Raw genomic sequence first — 14925 nt, forward strand, 5'->3', positions numbered from 1 at the left:
AAAGTGTTTGGGATCAGGTTGCCCTTGATTAACCTAAACTAGTGGAAGATTTGCCTGCCTGTGACAGGAGAGATGAAACTAAATGGTCCTTAAGGCCCCTCTTCCAGCCCAAATCATTCTATGATTTTGTGATCTAGACATACTTCCATTGTTAAATGGCCCACACACTGGAAGCAGATGTAACATGGCAGTTGGATTGTCTCTTACAGTCTCAAACAGGGATATCAGGCAGCACTGGCTAACTTACATGGGGTGAATTCTCAGCTGTCATTTTTCAGAAGCTCTGGGGATGATGTCTCTAACTGGCCAGGTTTGGAAGCATGTCAGAACTTTAAATGAGTTTGTACCATTTCTGACATAAATACTACCAAGGATGCCATTACCCACTAAGTCCATCATTTTTCAGGTAAAACAGAGGAATAATATTAGATATTGAGCTCTTGGAGAACCCAATGAAATATATGTATAATTTCAACAATGATCAATACCGATACCATCTGCCCTCACAAAGGTAATGCTGGAAGTGGCAATCATGGCTCAAGATAGGATGATCTGTGCTATATTATACCTACCTTATATCTGTCGGATCTCAAGATCTCAGTCCTGAGATGCTGAGCCTCCGAGACCCTGGGGGGGCTCGGGACTCCTGGAATGTTGCCAGAAGTGTCTGGTAGCTGGACTTTAACCCCACACAGGAGGACAAGGATGAGGACTTCACCGGGTGAATGGTGAAGGGATTAGTTAATTAGAGGGTGAGACACAGGGTTTAGGATTTATGTACAGGGGGGTTTAGAGGAGTAAGATGGAGGAATTGGGGTGTGTCCTGTCCTCCTTCTTCTTCCTCCTCTCCTCCATCTTCTTTAGCCACGGTGGCATTTTTGTATTGGTTATTATTGAGAGTACACCGAGTTATAAGAATAGATGGTATTGGGGAAAAATGATAAATATTGTATACATCACAATGGGTATAAAGATAGGTGCCTGCCCGGAGGGAGAGACAGTGTGCCCATGGCTGACTGCTGAGCGGATCTTTGTTAGGCTGAAAGAACATCTTTTAGATAAACAATTAATAAACATAAAACCAGAAAGAAGAACTGAAGCCTCTTCTCGTCCTTCAATACACGGGCTGCCCCAAGGCCACCCCCGGGCCTTCCAGGCCCCTCAAACAGCCGAGATAAACCGGACAATATCTTTTTCTTCTGTCATATCTCCATCTATAAAAACAGTAATATACTTCCAAAACAGAATCAGAAATAGATGAAAACTCATTGCATCTTTACAAATTTACCATCACTTTGTTACAATATTTACTGGAAATTTAGGATGAATAAAGAATATATTGTAATACAGATGAAGATATATATTCTCTGTATTCATTCAAAGAGCAACAAATCTTTTCAAACTCTGAATGTTTTATAATTTAGTTCCTCATAAAATAATGCATAAGAAAAATGGGAGAATCATTATTTTAGCGCAATCATAAGTAAGGAAATAAGTATCTTTTTCTGGTGTTTTGGTTTGGGGAGGTGTTTCGGTTTTTTTCCCAAAATATCTAACATTTAACTCCATAAAGTCACATTCCACTGTGTAGTTCAGATGCTCATCTTTCTTGTTGGTAAATGGTTTTCGTTCCTTTTTTGTGTTTCTAGGGTTTGAAAATATTGAAACCTTCTTCCATGAAAGGTTACATTGTGAAGAGTTCAATAGCATTCATATGCAAAACTGGAACTTGACAAATAAAATTGAAATGTTTTTTCAGTATGTAATTTCATAGAATGTATCATTACTGTTGCTATTCTGAAGTGATCATGCCCTGCTCTGTTGGTATCTAAAACTCCCTTTAAACTCAACAGGCAGAAATGTCCTCTGAGCATGTAGTCTTGATCATTTATCTTAGCTAAACATTTAGATAAAGATTTTAAGCAATTACTGTTCACTTCCTCCTGTAGTTTAAGACCCCCAGTGATTTCTTGGCAATTTTTGTGTGTGGTCTCTGAAGTTTCCCAGATCCTTCATTAGCTTCAGAAACCATGATGTGTGCTTTAGTTTAAATTTTATGGCATCTAATTTATTTTAGACACAGTGATTATGGTACATAAATGGGTAGATTTTATAACCTTGAAATAAAAGTACATATCATGCTGGGTTTTTCACTTGTATTCTCTAACAGTTTCTATCATTTGCATGCAATTTGGGGACTTTAGTATAAACATTCAAACAACTTCCTGATAGGCTTTGTGTTGATAATGCCTACCTGATAGGGTCTAAATTTTATTAAATTATTTTATTATTTTATAACTTTCTGCTGAGTTTAGGATTGACACTTAATTTCATATTGTATTTATTTTGTATCCCTGTTGAATCTGTAAATAGCATTATAACCCTTGAAGTCAAGCAAGATGTGAGTTTTAGTTTTGTTACTAATATTACAAATTTTGCTTCTCTCATAGTGCAGAGAAATGGCATTAAGGAGCAAATGCACTTTCATAATAGTAGATATGTATGTTTGCGCACAAAAGTACACAAAGAGAAGAAACTCATTACACTTTTAAACTTTGCAGAAAATTAGGACTATAAAGCAATTAAGCACACAAAATCTCTTCAACTTTCATGTTCTTTCCTAGTATCTGTTTACAAGAGATTCAATTGCATTTTGCTGTTGGTCATATGCCATTAAGGAGGCATATATTTTAAAAACACTTCTGTGTCTTCTTGGTGATGGACCTACTTTGTCTGATTTTTGCAAAAAAGGAATTATCTACTGGATTGTATTAATTTATCTGCAGACATGTCAGAAACTGAATATTTATAATGGATTTCAACACAGTTCCCTGAGGAAAAACTGCCTGGCAAAGCATCATGCATCAGACTAAATGTGCATGTAAGGTAGATTTTCTATTCCTTAAAAAGTCTACTCTGATACATAAAATTCCCTGGCTGTGAAGAATATGTCACAGGTTTATCAACAAGGGAGCTTGTTCCCTCATCTTTAGTATTAGAATGCTCATTAGGTAATTCCAAGATTTCAGTATTACTTTAATTCACCAGGTGGCTAACTAAGGTCATCAGCAAACAAGTTGAAATACACTGGGTTTAGCCTTGTGCATATTTTGATAAAATGTTTAGCCAAAATCTATTTTTCACTATACTCAGGGACAATCTAAGTGGCCACAATGGGTTTTGGTTTTTTTTTTTCCAACTAAGTTGTGAAAGTCTTTGTCCAACTGTTTGAATGAATCACCAAGAGGATGGTGATCAGATATATAATTCTTGTCTGTGTTTAATTTGAACGGGGAATAAGCTGCAACTCAACTGAGATGTGTTTTGAAATAGTTCCCTAAGTATAAAACACTTGTGAAACAAGACAGCAATTTTCTGTGTGGATAAAGGACAAAGGAAAAAGCCTGGAGGGTAAGAAGGGGAATCTTGCCATGGTAGGATGCCTGATATAGGAAGACTAGGATGACCAAGAAGTACAAAATAGGGCAGAAGTCACTGAGGCCTGTTAAGACCAGTGAGCTGCTTTTCAGACCTCTTCCTTTGTCCTCACCTGTACTTTAATCTCTACCTCTCTGAAAGGACATTTGTTCCTCTGGGAAAAGACTGTTTGGTCTTGAAGATGTCCACATCACTCTCTTGTTTGTTGGAGGCTACAGGAATGATGTAATTTACAGGTCAATGGGTTTTGGGCAGACATTTGGCCTTATAGACCTTTAATCACAATGCTACAGTATTTTGTGGCCAGGAAATATTTCCACATCTAGCTCCTGTTTTCCTGGCACTAGAGAAGGACAGTGCTAAAGGGAGGCATTTTATGTCATCTTCTCTGCCTTGTTCATGAAGGGGAACAACCTTCCTAAACTTGCCTGTTAACATCTTGATAGCTCCAAAAGCACTCTGGCCACATGGTTAAAAGTAATCATCCTAAGCCTTGGTCCTGGGAGCTTCTGGTAGAACAAATATGCCATTTTGCTAATTAGCAAAATACACAGTGATTCAATTTGTAGGTGTCTTTAACAATGAAAAAGTACAGTTTAGAGACTCTTTGAATTCTTGGATGTATTAAGGGGTTTTTGAGTTTGAAATTATTTTTGCTCAAGTGAATATCAAGACTACATGCACAGAATGAACTAAATTCACAGTGAGACTAAGAGCAACAATAGAACTCCCACATGGATATCTAAATTATTGAACACAAAGAAGAATGTTTTGCAACTTTGATTAGGGAATTGTTAATCAGGCCCATAATAGAATGTAGGTCAAAAACCAATTAAAGGAGCCTGACTAGAATTTATGATTAGGCAACCATTAAAAACACTGAGTATTAAAAAAAAATTAAAAGAGGGAATAGATCCACAAATATGACTTCCTTTTTTTCTTGAGCTCTGGATACAATGTGACAGTTTGAGCATCAATAAAGCAGTTAAGTTAGCGATCAATTACTAACTTCAGGAACTGAGAAATTGTTTGGCTGATAAAAAGCATATTCAGCCTTTGACAAATACTTGGCTGTCACTATCATTTATTTGAAATACCACTGTAGCAACCCGAGCTCTGGCTTTTATTTTTTATATCTTGAAAACAAATAAACTGTGTATGGTGGTTTTAGTCAGGCTTTGAAGTTCAATCTGTTCTGGCAAGGAAGTGGAACTTCACAAATACTAAAAAACCAGTTCCTGCTGTTACTTACCCTGCAGAACCATTCTCTTATCCAAAAGTCTTGCAAAACAAAGGAGCAGTCAAATCTCTAGTAAAGTTTTGTAAAACTGCAAAAGTGTGACAATAAAAGAACATAGCAACAACTCCAGTGCTTCAAAGTGCACAAAAATTCCAAAGAAATATATATTTACCTGACTTTTGATCAACAACATAAAAGTGTTTGGCATACTTCTTCATCCCATCTCCATTTGAATCTCCAACAGTAATAATTTCATTATATTACGACCTTCTTTCAAATAATGTTTTGTCAGTCAAATCTGACAGTGTATGCATAAAGTAAGTAAAATTCCATCTTTAAAATTTAACAAACACCATCCATTTCACTTAAAAAGAAACAAACAAACAAACCAAAACCCTTTTTTTTGTTGTTTATTGAAAGGTTTTTGTGGGAAAAAAATCAAAGACAAAAGTAGCATTTGATATTAGAAGAGTATTGAAGTGGGAACATTCTTTTCAATTAAGTTTCAGATTTAATTCAGATTAAGAAATCTCAAATCGAAGTGAGATGATGTGATTGCCATGCATGCCCTGTACTCAGTTTAACAGGATTACTTATATTGATATGCTCATGTTCTGAAGAGAAGACTTCAGAGGAAACTAAAGGAATAAAGTGAGTGTTGGAAGAATTTCAGAGTACAATCTATGTCTTGCCTCTTTCAGTGTAGTATGCTTATTCTTTCATAAAAATCCAATTACAAAGGTTGACAGTGTTGTCCCCACATAGATATATTTTGGAAGTAAATGTATGAAACTTCAAGAAAAGTTATGTTTCCTAAAGAAATAAATATATTAATAGGAAGAGAGATATTATGAAGGCAAAAGGGGAAGAAGTGCACTCTATATTTTAAAAACAATTTTGATGATAAGATACAGTATTTCTGTTACTAATTTTTAATAGATACCTGTATACATTTATTCTCCAAATAGAAACCTGAGATATTATGAATAGACATGTTCTTTGTTGAAATAGTTCAGGGACCAAATCAAACCATCTGTAGAAGGTACAGCTTCAAATGAGCTTTTTGGGAAGAAATGATAGCAGTAATTTTGGACACAGCCTTGCAAACACCTTCACAAGGTCTGAAATCAGGGTAGCACAAGTGCTTATAATTTGCATTATAAACAAGGAGAACAAGAATGATATAAATGGTCTGCTTTATCAAGAATAGAGTAGCCTAGAAGATAAAGGAGGGGATTAACAGCATTTGAGCATGATGGATACAGCACATGAGTTTTTTCCTTGAAGATGGAAGAAAATCACATTTTTTGTGTTCTCCATTCATAGCATCTAGCCCTGGACTGCCTCTGACTCGAAAAATTACAATTATCATTTGTGTGTACTGTTTTTAATAAGGGAATATGAATACTCTCCTGTAGCTTGCCACAGTGAGATTTTTTCACAACATGAAACTGAGGGCAGAGTAGACATGTGAGGGATGTTCTGGACATGGCATGAGACATTGGAACAGCTGAAGTTGCAAAGAATGCTATAATGGTGTTGGAAGACTGGCAATGGTGCCAGGATACCAGCTTTGACCAAAACTGCCCATAGATGCTAATGTCTGCCAAATAGAATCCCTTGAACTGTGCCTGAAGTGTTGCCCAAAGCATGATCAGAAGGACCAGGACTAAGCCAGGAACTTTTTCAGAGTCCCTGCTTGATGTTCCTCCTTCCTCTTTTATATATGAGTACAGACATGACTAAAGGGGCCAGGGCTAGTCTCAAGGAGTTGATCCTTCAGGCTCCCCTTTAGATGAATGAAGAAAGAGTTAATAACTTCTACAATAGTTTTCTATTCTGAGTCTCTAGAATTGTCTGTCTTTCCTTATTGACTGTTAGAAATGGTATTTCCATATATTTTTTCACCTCTCTGAAATGTCCTCAAGATGTATGCAAATTATAAATGTAAAAAACATTATGACATTGACAAACTTAATTTAATTTTTTCATACAAATCACATGGGAATAAGTAGATTTTATAATATACCCTATTTTACCTTGAGGGAAGCAGGACTGTATTTACACTTTTGGCTAGTTCAACTGTTAGAACTAGCAGGCTAAATTTCAAGGAAGCTGTTTATTATTTATACCATGCTTCAAACCACTTACCTATATTATCAATACAGCTATGATGCCTAGGACTATTCTGTTTAGGAGATGCCCAAGTTATTAGACATGGTCTAGAGTTTGGGCATGACACTTCCAGAAATTTATGTAAATCAAAGTAAGGGATGTAGAAAGAGAATATGCTCCACACAATATAGGATGAGAGATGTCTATGTGTATCTAAGAAGCTCCTGGTATTTGGTTTCTTTTTCATAAATATTAAATAGGTCTTAATAAGCTTGAAAATAGTCAGTTGCCATTTTAATTTTCCCCTGTGGTGACTATGAACTTTCTTTTATATTCCTCCAGGGACACAGATGGAAGACATGTGGACACCCTAGAATCTCTAAAATTTCACTCAAAACCTATTCTTAGGCAACTGAACTCACGATTGGATTAATTTGATTTACAATTAGAATTTTATAGGAGATGTCAAACAGACCACAGCAAGCACCAGCTCAGAAAATCAGCCATACATCTCCATTGATCTTTCTTCACATACATGAGTTAACCAGAGAAATGTTTTGGTTACAACCTCCTGGCCACGTATGTAAATTTTCAAATGAGATTTTGGCTGCCTTTAACCTTGTAATAAAATTAAAGCTGTTGAGTCACACAGAACTCTATTGTTTTTCATTTTAATATATTAACACAGAATCACATAGTTGTTAGGATTGGAAGAGAGCTCTGGAGATCATCCAGTCCAAAACCTCTGCCAAGGCAGGGTCACCCAGAGCAGGAGACACAGGAATGCATCCGGGAGGTTCTGAATATCTCCAGAGAGGAAGACTCGGTGACCCACAGAGGCTTGGCAGCCTATTCCAGTGTTCTTCCACCCTCAATCTAAAGAATTTTTTCCTCATTTGAAATTAGACTTTTGTTTTAGTTCATGGCCATTGTCCCTCATCCTGTTGCTGGTTGCCACTGAAAAGTGTCTGGCACCATCCTCTTGGCACACCCATTTGAGATATTTATGTGCATTGATGAGATCCTCTCTCAGTTTTCTCTTCTCTAGACTAAACAGGCCCAGCTCCTTCAGTCTCTCCTCATAAGAGATGCTCCAGACCTCTCATCATCTTTGTGGTCTCCAATGGACCCTCTCCAGTAGTTCTTTTTCTCTCTTGTATTGAGGATCACCAGAATGGACACAGCACTCCAGATGCAGCCTCACTAGGGCTGGGTAGAGGGGCAGGATCATCTCCCTGGATCTGCCAGCCACACTCTTCCCAATGTATCCCAGGATACCTCTGGCCTTCCTGGCCAGAAGACCACACTGTCAATTAATTGCTAACTTGTCATCCACCAGGACTCCCAGGTCCTTCTCTGCAGAGCTGCTCTCTAGGAGGACAACCCCCAACCTGTACTGGCACTTGGGGTTATCCTTCCCCAGGTGCAGGATCCTACCCTTGCCCAGTATTTATCCCTGGGGAATGCAGGTGACTACAAGACTCCAACAAAATCCTACTCCACTGATCACAGCCCTCTGAGCTCTGCCATTTAGCCAGTTCTCAGTCCACCTCACTGTCCATCTAACCCAAACTTCCTGAGCTTACTTATGAGGATGTTGTGGGAGACAATGTCATAAGCCTTGCTGAAATCAAGGCAGACAACATCCACTGCTCTGTCTTTGTTGACCCATCCTGCCATGTTACCATAAAAAGCTATGAGATTGGTCAGCATGATTTCCCCTTCCTGAATGCCTGCTGGCTACTCCAATGACCTTCTTTTCCTCATCCTTGGTCATGACCTTCAGAATGATCTGCTCAATCACTTTTTCAGGGATGGGGGTGACAACGACTGCTCAGTATCCTCCTTGCCCTTCTTGGAGATGACATTGGCCTTCCTCTATTCATTGGGTACTTCTCCCATTCTCCATGATTTTTCAATGATTTGGTGAGCTGCAGAGAAACATCTGCCAGCTCCTTCAGCAGCCATGAGTGCATCCTATCAGGGCCCATGGATATATGGATGTTTAGTCTGCCTAGCCAACCCATAACACAAACCCTACAACCAGGGGGCATTCTTCCTTTCTCCAGTCTTCTTCTCTTACCTCTGAGATCTGGGATTCATGAGGACTGAGCTCAGCAGTTAAGACTGTGGCAAAGAAGGTACTCAGTAATTCTGCCTTCTTGTATCCTCCCTTACCAGGACGTCTGCATGATTCAGCAGCAGCCCGGCATTTTCCTCAATCTTCCTTTTGCTGCTGATGTTCTTGTAGAAGTCCTTCTTCCTGTCCTTGATGTCCTCTGCCAGACTCTGTTCCAAGTGGGCCTTGGTCTTCCTCATCATATCCCTGCATATTCTGACAGTGCTCAATATTCCTCACACATGGTCTCTCCTGTTTCCCACATCCCATAAATTTCTTTCTTCTGTTTGAGATTGACTAGAAGTTCCCTATTCATCCATGAAGGTCTCCTGCCCCCTTTGCTTCATTTCTTGATCATTGGGATACACTGGTCCTGATCTTGGAGGAAATGGTGCCTAAATAATAACCAGCTCTCTTGGATCTCTTTCTCTTCTAGAGCCCTAGCACAAGGGATCCCTCTGGGTAGGTCTTTGAAGAGACCAAGCCAGCTCTCTGTAAATGTCAGTATCTAGTCCCAGCTATTGCTTGGCTTCCTCCAAGCAGGATCCTGAGTTCCACCACCTCATGGTCACAATAGCCAGGACTGTCTCAATCACCACTCTTCAACCAGTCCCTCCTGGCTTGTTGGTATAAGACCCAGCAACACACCTCTCCTCACTGGTGCCTTTACCACTTGCACCAAAAAGTTTTCTTCAGTAATCTGCAGGAATTTCCTGAGTGTCAAGCCTTGTTGTCCCTCCAACAAATATGAGAGGGGTTTATGTCCCCCAGGAGAACCAGGGCCCATGAACACAAAGCAAATTCCAGCTGTCCACAGAAAGCCTCATCAACCTCCTCCTCCTCCTGATCAGCTGGACTGCAGTGAAAACCCACAAAAGTTGTCACCCTTTTTTCTTAGGACGTCCTTTAATTCTTACCTATAAGCTGTTATCTCCTTCATCTGTGCCTGGGTAGAGCATTCCAGTTGTTCTCTGATATAAAGAGCAGCTCTACCACTTCACCTCATGACAAGCTCTTTTTAGAAAGTATATGGCCATCCATGGCAGTATGGATGAAAGTATATGGCCCCCCAGTCACCTGAGCTCTCCCACCATGTCTCTGCAATTCCGCCTCACACAGATTTGTAGTTCTTCTTGTTTATTCCCCATGCAGCCTGCATTTGTGTGCAGTCATTTCAGGCAGATAATGAAAGCATGAAGGTTCCCTAGAAGGAATGTAAGAGGAACAGCAAAAATGGTTTTGCTCTCTGAATTCTCTACCGCGCCATTCTTCTGTACCTTAATTTACTCAGTTTGTTATTATTACTATTACCTCCTTCAGCTTTCTCGACAGCTGCATTTTTGTTGTTCAGTAGGTATTTGAGTACATATAATTACCTCTAAGAATCCACAAATTACCTTTCTGCTTTTACTAACTATTTTTAAAAGTCAGCTCAAAGATTTTTGTAAGTGTTCTGGACTATATGTGTGGCTTTTTCAGAAATAATTATACTCCCTTTTGGAGGTATTACTCCCTTTTTAGACAGCATGGTCTGAATAGATAAATTGCTAGTGAGGCCTCTAACTGTCACAGTGTGCATAGGCTAAAGAGAAGGTTGCAAGGAAGAAATCATCTGATTCAATGGGACTGAAATTTTTAATTCTCAGTAAAGATACATAGGTCCGTTGATTCACTGAATTATTATGCAGAAAAAATACAAAGCCAAGGCACAAGTAATTAAAATTTCTGTGTCTTCAGTGAAGAAAGCAATGAGAAAATTTCTGATTCCTTACCACACACTTATTCTTACAAAAAAGAACCCGTACAATTATAACATAACCTTGAAAAATCAATAAGTAAAATTTATTTTATATTAAAAATATAGGATACAATACCTACAACATTTTTGTTGCAATAAATTAGAGGCAGAAAATTTTGATGTAAGATTTGCTTATCAATAGCTATTTCTGCTTTAATTTTCAAGTTGATGCTGCTATAGAGACACAACCACTATGTTAAAGCAATTTAATTTGCAGATCATATACACATATCTTCTGAAGTCTGTCTGTAGCAAGACTGCTTGCTCAGTTAGCTCCATCAGATGATGCACATTGAATCTGCCTTATCCTGCTCGCTTCCTCACCTACAAACAGGGAAAAGAGAGAGGCCTTTTTACTTCTTAGGCCAATATGTATGGTCGTGTCTAGATTTGTTAATGTAGAAAGGAGGGAACTGAGCCAGAAAGTTTCTCTGGTGCCTATGAGTGAACCCAGAGAAATATTGCCTATTACGCTTGCCTCATGTGCATGCTTAGAAAAATTAATATTTTGGATGTAACATATGCACATGAACAAACACAAAAGGTCAAGTACACATCTGGCAAATGGAAGTAATGTAAATTCAGCAGCTTGGATCCATCTAAATAATCTGTAACTTGGGGATACTTTGTTAAAAAAATATCCTTTCTCCTCAGTGTTATGGAAACTCCCAAGTCACAGTGTAGTACTATTCTACGGATTCTTAAGCTTTGCATTTTCTAAGCAGATAGACACCTGAAAAGAAAAGCAGATAGGAAAAAAAAAAAAAAAGAAAAGCAGATAGACATCTCTAAGCCTTGAAATAATTGCAGAGGCATTTAATCAAAATTTCTTAGCCATGAAGCATATGAAAGAATACAGAACACTACCTATCTGCTTTAATGTCATTACTCATACCCGTCCTGTTTGCCTTACTGTACTTAAAAGCAACATGCTGTAAAAATAATGATTCTGATTCTGGCTGATGTATGGTATGCTCTATGTGTGCTTTAATAATATACATTCTGTGGTAAGCTGTAGTGTTAGAAACATGCAGTGAACAGCTATGATCCTTGTCTGAAGTTGGTAAGGTCTGACACAAACACCAGCTGTAGGCAGCCCATGTGGAACCAGGATTTAACCATTTAAACAAGAGTAAAAATTGCTTCCTCTTTGTAGCATTGCAGAGCTGATGCTAATATACACCTGTCTGTCCCATGATTATGGTCACATCTTCATCAGTGTTGAGTCACCCCTCTTCTGCATTCTTTTTTTCTGGAATTGAAGTGCACATCCTTGCAGCACTGTTATGCTACCTCCACCTGAACATACACACATTTATACTTCTTTTTTCCCCCATGAAAATTTAAATAGCTGTACGTAACATCATGTACACCAACATGTGCCTATGAGCCATGGCACATGCATTTACAAGGCAGAAACGGAAAAGCTATTGAGTCCACATAGCCTTAGAAAAATTGTTCTATAAGACAGGAGATAAAAAAAAGTGTAGGGTGTTTTGTAGATGTAATTTTTCACATCATCCCATAGATTGCTTGCCTAATATTTTTTTAATATATATACAGTATATATTAAAAATCTGTTAATTATTTTAAAAATGTTATTGCAATGCTTAGGATAAATCACTTAAACTCTCAGGTTTTTAACTGTTGAAGATGTGATAATAATCTGAGTATCAGAGTATCCTTTTACTCTGATTCTTGTTTTGTTTGGTCTTCCTTTTTTTTTTTTTTTTCAAGGAAGCTTCCACCACTTGCATATAATAACCACAGAATTTTATTTCTTTCTCCAATACATTGTTTAAACTCATTTGTTTTTTAAGAGTGAGTAGTGTGTCCCTCTCATAAAACAAGCTTTGGGCTGCTTTTGAGTATCCTGGGGTTATCTGTCTGTGTTTAGATGCATGAATCCCACCTGTGACATCAAAACTCTTGCCCTATTTAGCCAGAAACTAAAAAAGCATGTGTTCAAAGAATCTCATAAGAATCAGCTATAGAGTCTACCAGTTTCCTAATTTTAACAAAAGCACAGTTTTTCTTCAAAGGGAATTGATCTTATGACACTGAGCTTGTAGGCATATTATATTTACTTTTAAGTGTTCTTCAATGAAATATCTTATTGACTTGAAAGGTTTTATCTGGCAAATTAGTCTTGCTCTATTTCTGAAAGATTCTCTTATAAAGTCTTGTCGTTTTCATGGAAAACAAACAGGAAAAATATTTCAAGTTATCTTTATGCATATTAGACTGACACCTTTGCTTTAAATGCTAGATCAAGGCTGTTTGATGTCCAAGCCTCATGTAGCCACAACTAATCTGACTGTGCTTTCAAGGGACCCACTGATAGTAAGATGAGAATCCCACAGTGCTGCTCCTCAGAAGCTGAGGAGGGATAGCATATTGTTTAGAAAAATGAAGCATTGTTGAGTGCAGAACAGTTCACACAGTCTGATGATGCACAATCCCTGCACAGGCAGCACTCTGAGGACTCCAGACCCCATGATAGCTAATTGCCTTTCTGAGAGAGCATTCCTGGACATCTAGCCTTCAGATATTCCTTCTTTCTGCTGTGAATTTAAGTTTGAACAAGCATATCTTAAGAGATCATGATCATATTTTTTTAAACAGACACATTTGATTTTCAATGGATGGAAACTTTTTGTTATTTTGTCTGATATGACAGAATACTGGTTCCCTTACTTGCTTAAAAATTACAGAAACATAATCACAGAATGGTTGAGGTTGGAATGAACCTCAGGAAATCTTTTGGACCAACCCACCTGCTCAAGCAGGGCTATTTAAAGATGCTTGCCCAGGACCCTGTACAGACAGATTCTGAATACCTTCACAACCTCTCTGGGAAGTCTATGACGGGTATTAGTCACCCTCACAACCCAAAAGCATTTTCTGATTTCATTGCCTCTGCTCCTGTCACTGGCACCACTGAAAAAATTAATCAGATCCAGCTACAGGCCTTCTACTCTCTTGTCTATACAGTCTCAGATCTCTCAGCCTTTATTCACAGAGGAATATTCCAGCCTCTTTGGCATCATCTTCATGGCCCTTTGCTGGACTGCCTTGTTTTGTCCATGGCTTGTACTGGGAACCCCAGAACTGCAAACAGGACTTCAGGTGTGGCTGCACAGTGCTGAGTATAAGGGCAGGATCACCTTCCTTAACCTGCTGGCATCACTCATGCTAAGGCAGCCCAGGATACCGTTGGCCTTCTTTGCCCCAAGGATGCATTCCTGGTTCATGTTTAGCCTAATGGCAGACGGACACTGAGGTCCTTTTCTACCAAGCTGCTTTCTGGTTGTTCCAGCATGTGTCAGTTGTTCCTCCCCAGGTGCAGGACTTAGTGCTTTCCCTTGCTGAACTCTATGAGGTTCCTGTTCATATTTCTCCATCCTGTCTAAGTCCCTCTGGCTGGCAGTGTGTGTCTCTGGTAAATTGGCACCTCCAACTACTCTGATGTCATTAGCAAACTTGCTGAGCATTCACTCTTACCCATCTTCTGCATCACTAAGGATGTCACACAGGACTGCACCCAGTATTGTCCCCTGGTGAACACCACTCTAACTGGACTTTGTGCTGCCGATCACCAGTGTTCAGACCCAGCCACGAGGTCACTTTTCAGTCTGTCTCACAGTCTCCTTGTCCAGCCAGTACATAAACAGCCTCTTTATGCACATCTCATGGTGGACAGTGTCAAAGATCTAACTGAAATCCTAGTAGTATCCACCACTTTCCCCTCATCTACCAGGCCAATCACTTCATCATAGAAGTTTGTCAAGTTGGTCAAGCATGACTTAAACTTGAAGAATCCACAATGACCACTCTTGATGATTTTCCTTTTGTTAATGTGCCTGGAAATGGTTTCCAGAATTATCTACTACATCATCTTCCCTGGGAACAAGGTGAGGCTTACCAGTCTGAGTTCCTTGACTCCTCCTTCTGCCCTTTCTTGAAGGAGGTAATATTTAATTTCCTCCAATCTTTGGGCAAAATACATTTTTGGATCTGGACCCAAATAAATGTACTCTGTATTGTCTTACTAGAATATAATTCTCAGCGCAGCATGGTCAGACACTAAAATAACATAAAGGTTAATATTTTGTAGGCATCATTTTATCATAAGTGAAATTTTTGTTTGGTGTGTTAATTTGCATTTCAATACTTCTCTTGTTACTCTGTTTCCAAATTATTATCTGCATGTGG

General features: G+C 38.7%; 1 protein-coding gene across 11 annotated transcripts in view; it reads left to right on the top strand.

The window, feature by feature from the left end:
• GPC5 (glypican 5) overlaps nt 1–14925 on the top strand; it is a 610346-nt gene that overhangs the window by 482682 nt on the left and 112739 nt on the right. The window contains exon 8 of one of the 11 annotated variants that reach the window (XM_074535601.1): nt 7136–12321. The exons of 9 other annotated variants lie outside the window; for them this stretch is intronic. In XM_074535601.1, coding sequence (XP_074391702.1) covers nt 7136–7201 — 66 coding nt within the window. In that variant the 3' untranslated portion in view covers nt 7202–12321. Of the gene's footprint in view, nt 1–7135; nt 12322–14925 lie in introns of those variants that run through there. One more of the 11 variants, XM_014267364.3, reaches the window with a different exon arrangement.

This window comes from Zonotrichia albicollis, chromosome 2, assembly GCF_047830755.1.
Source record: "Zonotrichia albicollis isolate bZonAlb1 chromosome 2, bZonAlb1.hap1, whole genome shotgun sequence".
NCBI classification, from domain to species: domain Eukaryota; kingdom Metazoa; phylum Chordata; class Aves; order Passeriformes; family Passerellidae; genus Zonotrichia; species Zonotrichia albicollis.